A 10,104-nucleotide genomic window follows, 5' to 3' on the forward strand; every position below is an offset into this window, starting at 1 on the left:
ACTACTGGTTATGATTTATTATTCCTGGTAGATACTACTGGTTATGATTGCAGACAGAGCCCAGTGAATGGGATGGTGCGATATTGGATTAGTCATATTTTAATAAGGTGCATGCATGGGGATGCCAATGCTGTGGAGATACACCTAGCGGACTGAAACTTCACTGTTGTAGGCACAATACAGCTAGTGCTATCTAGACTCACGCTGGCAAACAAATCCATTACGTTAGCTACCTAAATGTGAAGTAAACTCAACTGAGTAATAGAGAATGGAGACTTTTAACTTGAAAGCGTGCAGGATAACTCTTTCCGGTTTCCTTGACTTCTGTTTTTTTTACTGTGTTATGCTTGTTCTCGTAGCACTCCTCACAGGCCGTTTGGTGTACGTTTTTTTGTAGGTGAGATGAAACTGCCAAAACTCTAAAAGGTATTATTGTACATCAGAGTTGCAACACATGATTTGTTCAAGCCTAAAATGTTAGTCCGTAATCGCAACATGGTGTTTGTATGTTCACAGACGTAATTTTACATTTACGTGTAATGTTTCATGCATGGCTTTTCTTACGATCCTAACAATTTACGTATGGATTTTCTTACGAGCCTAACGATACGTACGTGAAACCTTTTGGCAGGTATCTTGCTCCATACAGATGTTTCACCAGATGTATAAATGTGAAGCATCCAGTTGGCATTTCCACTCGCTACCAAATATGGTGGTGGGAGGAAGCCTAGTGGCAGCCAGGGGGAGAACATAGCCAATATGGATTTTGGCCATTCTGCAAATTTTCTCATCAATGAAACATTTGATCTCCACAGTATTTTCTGTTTCCAAAACTAGAATCTGTAACAAACAGAGTGGACTGCGTTTTGTAGACTTTACCCTTTGCCAAAGTAAAAAAAAAAATGTTGTTGAGGAGTGCAAAGGCGAATTTAGTTATTGCACACTCGCACATCACATTGCTTGCTGTTTGGGGGTTTTAGGCTGGGTTTCTGTATAGCACTTTGTGACATTGGCTGATGTAAAAAGGGCTTTATAAAGACATTTGATTGATTGTAGGCGTTCCATAACAGAAATATACAATTAAATGCTAGAACGCGCCAATAGGATCTCACTAGCTCGTGCTTGGCCCTGTTCACCTCCTTGCTTGTTCTTGTTCTGCCCACTATGATTTAATTGATTTGCTCCCATTGGAAACGACAGGCTCTGGTCTATCTTGGGTTAGTTATAAAACATCTTTGGTATAGCCTCTCCCACGAAGAAGAAGACCCTGGTACTGACAAGAGACGCTTATGGTTGCTATGGATTTGTATATATTTTTTTCACTACCCGTACAGTAGGTGGCAGCAATACACCGTATCGATTGTAGTCTGCCAATAAAGCTAAAAGAAGAAGAAGAAATTGGGGAAAGTAGTGGTATGTGTTAATTGTAGGGGTGCCCATGGGGCTGGGGATCAGAAATGTCCCGTGTGAGAGAAGCAGGTTGAGGTTTCCAGGGTTAGAGTAGTGCAGAAGTTGTCATATGCTGAGGCAGTGAAGAAAGTAGAGGAAGATGGGTCAAGGGGGAGGGATCCTGAGAGGACGTACGTTAAGGAGTGGTGTGTGTAGTAGATCTGTACCAGTACAGAGGGATAGGCCAACAATTGATATGTTTCAGTAAGATTTGATTTTTTGCATTTATTGAAATTGTTATCAACTGTACTGCACGGATGGAATGTAAGTCGCAGAAAATGTAGGTTATGTTGGCAGCTGCAGAGAGATATTTGGGTATACGAGACTTGACATCAGAAGAGTTACAGGGTTTCCCATCCTTTCAGGTTGTTGGCCTGAGGTAGGACTAAATACAATTAAATCGTGGAGTTTGGTGGTGTTACTTTTTTATTATTAGATTTTTTTGTGAGTGGTGTAGATGGTAAGGTATTTGTTTATTTTTTTTTTTCAAGCAAAGTATAAGGGAGTTGTACTCCAGTCTAGTAGGTGGCGGTAATGCAACATTTATTGGATGCCAACTGTCATTAAACCTTATCAAAGAAGAAAAGGCGACAGACGCTGGTGGTCCTCTGTTTACTTTTTAGTGAACTACACTAAATTTGATTTCGAGGTGTCTGCATCTAGCTGTACTTTTCAACAGTCTATTGCTTCTACACTACACGTCCATTAACAATTACTTATTCGAAGACCATTTTCGGTCAAATAATGGCAAATGACGTTGCTTTTCACACTCAGCTAGCCTCCATCATGGAGGTTTTGGCTAACGCGGCCGTGGCTGAAATCTGCGAGCTTGTTGACAATGGCTATGCGGTCCTGCATTTGGAGATATCTCAAGGGCAGAAGGAGAATGAAGCGTTGAGGAGAAAACTACGGATGATGGAGCTGAAAGTGTCTCGTGCGAGTGCTCCGAGAGCGGGAATGGGAAGCTCAATCCTCGCGCACAGTCGTTCTCGAACTCACTTTGGCATGGAATCGAAAAGGACATCAAGCGGTAAGATTCGGCGGTTCCAATAGAACACATACTAACTACATGTATCGGTTACATCATTTTAGAAATGAACTTATCAAGACACCATTGATAAAGTGTGTTGTGTGTGAATGTAAACAATTTCTCTTGTCTGCTAATTTTAGGCGAGGTACATTGTCGGAGAGGAGTTGATTCCCAGTTGGTCACCAGCCTGTTTAGGGACGGAAAGTCCTCAGGTGATACTGGACAGACTACCACACAGAGAAAGGTAAGCATTTGTCCACACTTGTTTCAGAAAGGGCAGCTTAATATTTCAGTGGTTATCAACATAACCTAGGTCTGAATGTAAATATGACATATAGCTTACCCATGCAAGTGGTAATCTTGCAATCAAGTCATCCTGTGTTATCTGTTTACTGTTCTGTTAGTGTTCTTGTGTTACATATTTTTTTCAGCTGTCTTTGACTGTGACTGTACAGAGTACATTTTCTCACAGTTAGTGGATTATTCCCAGTTATAAACTGTGTGGTTCCAGCCCTGAATGCTGATTGGCAGACAGCCATGGTATATCAGACTGTATACCATGGGTATTACAAAACATTTAGTTTTACTGCTCTAATTACGTTGGTAACCAGTTTATAATAGCAATAAGGCACCTCGGGGGTTTGTGGTATATGGCCAATATACCACGGCTAAGGGCTGTGTCCAGGCACTCTGCGATGCGTCGCGCCTAAGAACAGCCTTTAGCCGTGGTATATTGGTCATATACCACAACCCCTCGTGCCTTATTGCTTAATTATATCTTGCGTCCCAATTGATTTTACCCAACCTTGTGTCCAACAGCCTGCTGCGTTGGATGAGATAAAGCCCAAATCACTTACCATCAAAGAGGAGAGGCGGGAAGAAGCCTGGGACAATCATGACCAACGAGAGAGACTGAGTACCGGTAATTAAATGGGAGACGGGCTTAATAAAGTGTCTTCATTATGCCTTTTGGGAAAAAAACATGATAAATGAATACTGTCATGTAAAATGATTGCAATAATGTTAGACTGTACTGCATACAATTCATAAATTGATTTAATTATAAGTAGAACAGATTTCATGCCAATATTTTTGGCTTTCATATAGACTAGATTTATACTAATACATTTCTCAGAAATTGCTCATATCCTTTGACTGATGTGTAGTATTTGATTACCTTCATTAGCATCCAGTTCAGTGATTCACACACTGTGTTGTTGATGTTGTAGGAGCTTTAAATCCCAGTGTTGGAGGAGAAAGGCATTCCAACATCGACACGGAGGCTGCTCAATCAATCAGCAAACAGGAGAACGCCAGCTCTTGTATATGGGTGAGTGGTGAAACGGACCCAAGCCTCTTGCCAGAATCAAATGAAAATCTGAGTGTGAACAAAAGATCTCAAACCCCAGCATTGGAAGATGGTGATGGAATACTTGACCATGTGGGCTTTGATTGTATGATGTTTGAGCCCCCCAGACAACTTGGGGCCCTTAACACCCAGGGTCCTGGGGCTGATCTTCCCGAGTGCTCTTACTCTCATGTGGATGTTGTACATATTAATTCTGATTCAGAGAATAGTTTTCCCTTTTCGATGAACAAGGTGAGTCACTCCATAACTGAGCACAAACAACCTGTAGCTTACAGAGACAATAGACAGAGGGTGCCGTTGCCCTCAGATGAGCCTCACATGACTGTGCGAAAAGGCATGGAGACTGGATCCAATGCCTTGGTAATGACGGATGGTTGGGTCTCCCATGACAGTCATAATAACGAAGCTGTGAATTACAACCAAGACGGCACAGCAGGTAACCGGTTCATTTGTAGTTTCTGTGGTAAGACTTTGGCTTGTCTGAAGAACCTTAAGACACACCTTAGGGTTCACACCGGGGAGAAGCCGTTCAGCTGCATGCAGTGCGGGAAGTGCTTCTCCGACTCCAGCAACCTCAAGCGACACCAGAGCGTTCACACAGGGGAGAGACGCTATGGCTGCAGCCACTGCGGCAAGCGCTTCGCCCAGTCAGGCTCACTCAAAGTCCACCTTAGCATACATAAAGGATGCAAGCAGTTCCGATGCCCACAGTGTGAAAAGACTTTCATATCGGCCAATCACCTCAAGAGACACATCAGTGTCCACGATGGAGAAGAAAGTATTTTACCAACCACTTTTCAGTGAGTGAAAGCATACCCAAACGTGCTTCAGCCCAGCTTGAACAAAAAAAGGAATCGGGTGCTCGACTGAAGGAGTTAATCATCCAAAAAGTATTCCATACACTTTTGAATGAGTGTTTTTGTAACTCTTATCATTGAAGTTGTTTATCACTCATCCTCAGCCCACTGTGTGAAAAGCAGTTTGTGGACTCAAAGTAATCTCATTAGTCACACCAGATACTACATACAGTGGGGTGAGAGGTTTGCTGCGAAGCACATTCTTAGAATTCACCTAGAGAGAAACTATTCTGGTTGCTCTAGTGCTGGAGATTGTATTGTTACTGAGTATACCTATTCATGAATAATTCTACTTGAACATTTTGACTGAACACATTTTGTCTCTATTGGGCTATTTGTTATTTACAGTTTAGGAGTAGTCTTATAACAAAAGGAATGGAATTAAAACAAATGATTTTGTATGTGTACCTCCATTATTATTTCAAAAGTGCTGCAAGAAATATATGAACAATACAAACAGTGATTGTTACTACTATTATTATTATTATTAGTAGTAGTAGTAGTAGTAGTAGTAGTAGTAGTAGTAGTAGTAGTAGTAGTAGTAGTAATATAAAAAATACTACCTCTCTTTAGGAAAAACACTCCTCCAAGCCAACCAGTCTAGTAAAATGATATCTCCCAAAGGCCCATGTATGACATTTTGAAATATGAATTATCTTGCACACATTATTTTTGTAAACATTTCCTCTGAAAATGTGGTTTTGTGAAATAAACAATTGTAAGAAAAAGGCCAGTACATTGCTGACTTTTTTGACTCATCCAGTAGGATGCAGAACCAGCCTCTCGTCAGCAACACAAAGTAAGCACTTCCGGGTCATGACATTTCTGAAAATATCTAAATAAAAAGTCCCCCACGTAATAGTAGAAAAGTGTAAATAACCTGTATTTAGTCATGGCATATGAAAAATGATTGCCTAAACAATAATAATGATTCATTTTTGTTCATATTTAAGTGAGATTAGCATTAGTTGGGTTTTAAAACATGTTCTAAGATCAAATAATAACACATTTCTGTATACAAATATTGCACTGTACAGGAAAAACTATTGATTTGTGTCTCCATAAAACCAGGGTCCAGTCTACTCACTATAGTCCCGAGAATACAAAGCAGATGAGTTTGAACAAAAAGCTAGTTCATAAGAAGTGTTGCTGGCTTTTTACTCTTCCCCCTCCATAGCGGCCATTGGCAATTGACCGAATATGGAATACATATTAGACTGTAGAGAATAAACTTTATTACCTGTCTCAGCTTAAGTGATGTGGAAAATAGTCAGTAGGTTCTCTACTAACCAAATATGGTAGACTGGACTCTGGTTTTATGCACACACAATTTTTTTCTGTACAGGGCTGTTTTTGTACTGTTCAGGCACCCCACTTTAGCTGTTTGAACACAGTAAAAGGCCAGCAACACTTCCATTGACCTAGCTTTTTGCTCAAACTGTTTTGTATACTAGGAACTCAAGTGAGTAGACTGGACCATGGTTTTATGAACACACCATCAATAGTTTTTACCTGTATAGTGCAATTTGTTTGTGCAATACAACAAAAATACTGTAAGACTTTGCTTAAACATTACATTTCAAAAGGCATCCTTGAACAATCGCACCAGTAAATTAACAGTAATTATACAATCTTTTTTTGTATTATTGTTTTATTTTCTTACCAGTAGACTATTATGTTCCTTACATGAATTGACTTAAGCTCCAACCATTTCTCAATGTGCTCCAATTTATAATATTATTTATCGTATATAAAGTAGTAATTCTCTTTGGTTTAGATTTTTCCATGATGAAGTTGGCTGTCATTTTGTAACAGTTCTAGCATTATGCAAATCTACAAAAAATCTTGATTTCTTATAATACACATAGCGTTTACAGTGGACTTTTAATTTTGAAAGCAAAATCTGAAAACTTGAAGTTTTTAATTTGGATAGATGCAGCTACAGTTGAAGTCAGACGTTTACATACACTTAGGTTGGAGTCATTAAAACTCGTTTTTCAACCACAAATTTTTTGTTAACAAACTATAGTTTTGTCAAGTCGGTTAGGACTACTTTATGCATGACACAAGTAATTTTTCCAACAATTGTTTACAGACAGATTATTTAACTTAGAATTCCAGTGGGTCAGAAGTTTACATACACTAAGTTGACTGTGCCTTTAAACAGCTTGGAAAATTCCAGAAAATTATGTCATGGCTTTAGAAGCTTCTGATAGGCTAATTGACATCATTTGAGCCAATTGGAGGTGTACCTTTTGGATGTATTTCAATGGGAAAATCAAAAGAAATCAGCCAAGACCTCAGTAAAAAAAAATGTAGACCTCCACAAGTCTGGTTCATCCTTGGAAGCAATTTCCAAACGCCTGAAGGTACCACATTCATCTGTACAAACAATAGTACGCAAGTATAAACACCATGGGACCACGCAGCCGTCATACCACTCAGGAAGGAGAAGCGTTCTGTCTCCTAGAGATGAACGTACTTTGGTGCGAAAAATGCAAATCAATCCCAGAACAACAGCAAAGACCCTTGTGAAGATGCTGGAGGAAACGGGTACAAAAGTATCTATATCCACAGTAAAACGAGTCCTATATCGACATAACCTGAAAGGCCGCTCAGCAAGGAAGATGCCACTGCTCCAAAACCGCCATAAAAAAGCCAGACTACGGTTTGGAACTGCACACCTGACTCAGTTACACCAGCTCTGTCAGGAGGAATGGGCCAAAATTCACCCAACTTATTGTGGGAAGCTTGTGGAAGGCTACCTGAAACGTTTGACCCAAGTTAAACAATTTAAAGGCAATGCTACCAAATAGTAATTGAGTGTATGTAAACTTTTGAACCACTGGGAATGTGATGAAAGAAATACAAGCTGAAATAAATAATTCTCTCTACTGTTATTCTGACATTTTACATTCTTAAAATAAAGTGGTGATCCCAACTGACCTAAGACGGGGAATTTTTACTAGGATTAAATGTCAGGAATTGTGAAAAACTGAGTTTAAATGTATTTGGCTAAGGTGTATGTAAACTTCCGACTTCAACTGTACATGTTGCTGATATAATGGAAGTCCTGTGGGCAAAGTGTTGGAACAACTTTTGCAGGTTTGGGAGCATCCAAGCAAGGAAAATGAAGATTCTGTAAAACAGTCTTGTGCTGTTATGAAGGTAGATGACTAATAATGTGACAGTCCATAATATCTCTTGTCTGGGAAATGTTTAATACGGTTTTAGGCACCCTAGTTAAAATGCAGTACTGGTATAATAGACTAGGACACGGATGAGCAACTTTGTGTGCCGACGATTTACACTGAGGATGACCTGTTTTGTTTAAACCTTTCTTGCACTATGATTTTTTGGGCACCGTGTTCTAATAAATATCTGGATTTTCCATTCAAGGCTCAGTTTTGGATGTTTTCCTTTTTTCGACAGTGTGCTGGTCTCCATCTCTTCCAGGATATAAAATGTAACACAGGGTTTGCAAGCAAGTAAAACATTTTGTTTTTCTACAGAAAAAGCTTAATTTGTTTTAAGTATCTTCAGTCTCACCAGCGGGTTCACGCAGGAGAGAAACCCTTCAGCTGCTCTGTGTGGGTAGAGGTTGTGGTGGTTAATTTCTTTACTATCAAATGAGGAGAGACAAACTTATCACACAAGTCAGAGTTATACTTAAACAAAATCTTTAATAGTGAGAGCTTTGCAATAGCAATGGCTGGTCGACGAATCACCGTTTCTGATGATCCGTTGAGAGCGGCGAGACAAAGGCTACTGAGATCTTTTATAGCAAAGATCCACCCCCTAGTCGACATAACAAACCACAGATGTTTTGAACGGGTCACAAGGTGAGACTTTTTAAATGAGAAAGGCGTAGCCAAATAGCATTCGCTATTAATTATCGTTCAGTTTGGCCCCTAAGACGAGGTTCCAGTCTCGTTCCTGGTACTTCATAGCACAAAAACACCAACTCATCCAATGGCATAAATCAATTGTCAACTCCAGATACTCCCATCTCAAGTAAAACCCCTTCTTGACCCCACTCCTTGACAAGGTCACTGAGGGTAGTGAGCCTCTAGGTCATACACTAGCCCAGGATAAGTGCAACATCAGAGATGCCATACAATGGTTCCAGACACTACCACACACATCCCCCAATGCCAAAGGAGGGAGGGAGTGACTGGCGCACAGACATTGTGGAGACAAGTAATTGGTTCCCCATTATTCACGCCATCCCTTCACATGGTTTAAGAATAGGTAAACACATTCACATATGAAGACAATGATCCCTCCTGCCCTCTTCCCTTTCTGATATTCTGCATAGCACCAGGGACATGTGAAAGACAAGCCTGACCTCTCCTCTCTGGGCCCCGGGTGACTGAGCCCCAACTGAAGGAAGAAGTGCAACTGCCAACACAAGAGTCCGAAGGGATACATTCTAATAAGTATATCACATAAGCATATTACGCAGATAAGACATCTTAATTATCTATGTTACACAACTAATTCAGATTCTTCCACCACAAGGTTCAGCCAACCTGGTTATCTGAAGAAACATCAGAGCGTCCACACGAGAGAAACCATTTGTTTGCCCACTGTGTGGAAAGCAATTAGTGGACTCAAGTAATCTCATTAGATACAAGAGTGTTCATACAGGAGAAAGACCCTTCATCTGAATACAGTCTGGGGAGAGGTTTGCTGCAAAAGCACAACCTTAGAATTCACCTAGAGAGAACATTCAGGTTGCTCAAGTGCTGGAGATTGTATTGTCAGCATACCATGAACACAATTAGTCATGAATGATTAAATTGTTTAAACATTTTTACTGAACACATTTTGTCTGTAGGCTATTTGTCATTTCCATTTGAAATGACAAATGGAAATTACAAATCACTGTTTGTATGGCACCTTTCATATATTGCTTAAGCACTTTTGAAATATGAATCACACATTTTGTTACAATAGTCCTCAAATGGAAATGACAAATAGCCTACAGACAAAATGTGTGATTCATATTTCAAAAGTGCTTAAGCAATATATGAAAGGTGCCATACAAACAGTGATTGTTACTACTATTATTATTATTAATATAAAAAATACTACCTCTTTAGGAAAAACACTCCTCCAAGCCAATCACTCTAGTAAAATTATATCTCACAAAGGCTCACATGACATTTTTAAATATGTATTCTTTTGCACACATTATTTTTTTCCAGAATTGGCCCTTAAAATTGATGTTATAAATTTATTATTGTTATATTTACACCCTTTTTCTCCCCAATTTTCGATCTTGTCTCATCGCTGCAACCCCCCCACGGCCTCCGAAACATGACCCGCCTAACCGCGCTCCTTAACACCCGCCAGCTTAACCCGGAAAAAAACACTTTATATCAGTGCTGTCCCTG

The 10,104-nt window shown here is 39.8% G+C and overlaps 1 protein-coding gene across 1 annotated transcript; it reads left to right on the plus strand.

Annotated features, from left to right (window-relative positions):
• Positions 1-1,541: 1,541 nt before the first annotated feature.
• Positions 1,542-5,438, plus strand: LOC115153568 (zinc finger protein 616-like). The gene is made up of 4 exons (XM_029699155.1): positions 1,542-2,479; positions 2,620-2,723; positions 3,299-3,401; positions 3,709-5,438. Exons 1-4 carry the CDS (start codon positions 2,194-2,196, stop codon positions 4,650-4,652), a joined length of 1,437 nt encoding a protein of 478 aa, XP_029555015.1. The 5' UTR covers positions 1,542-2,193; the 3' UTR covers positions 4,653-5,438.
• The last annotated feature ends 4,666 nt before the right edge of the window (positions 5,439-10,104 follow it).

This window comes from Salmo trutta, chromosome 18, assembly GCF_901001165.1.
Source record: "Salmo trutta chromosome 18, fSalTru1.1, whole genome shotgun sequence".
Classification (NCBI taxonomy): domain Eukaryota; kingdom Metazoa; phylum Chordata; class Actinopteri; order Salmoniformes; family Salmonidae; genus Salmo; species Salmo trutta.

Excerpts from the sequence above, each read along its gene's own strand:
- LOC115153568 (XM_029699155.1), top strand. The coding sequence starts at position 2,194 with ATGGCAAATGACGTTGCTTTTCACACTCAGCTAGCCTCCATCATGGAG. Across the intron at positions 2,480-2,619 it reads ATCGAAAAGGACATCAAGCG|GCGAGGTACATTGTCGGAGA; the intron begins GTAAGATTCGGC and ends TGCTAATTTTAG. Across the intron at positions 3,402-3,708 it reads ACGAGAGAGACTGAGTACCG|GAGCTTTAAATCCCAGTGTT; the intron begins GTAATTAAATGG and ends TTGATGTTGTAG.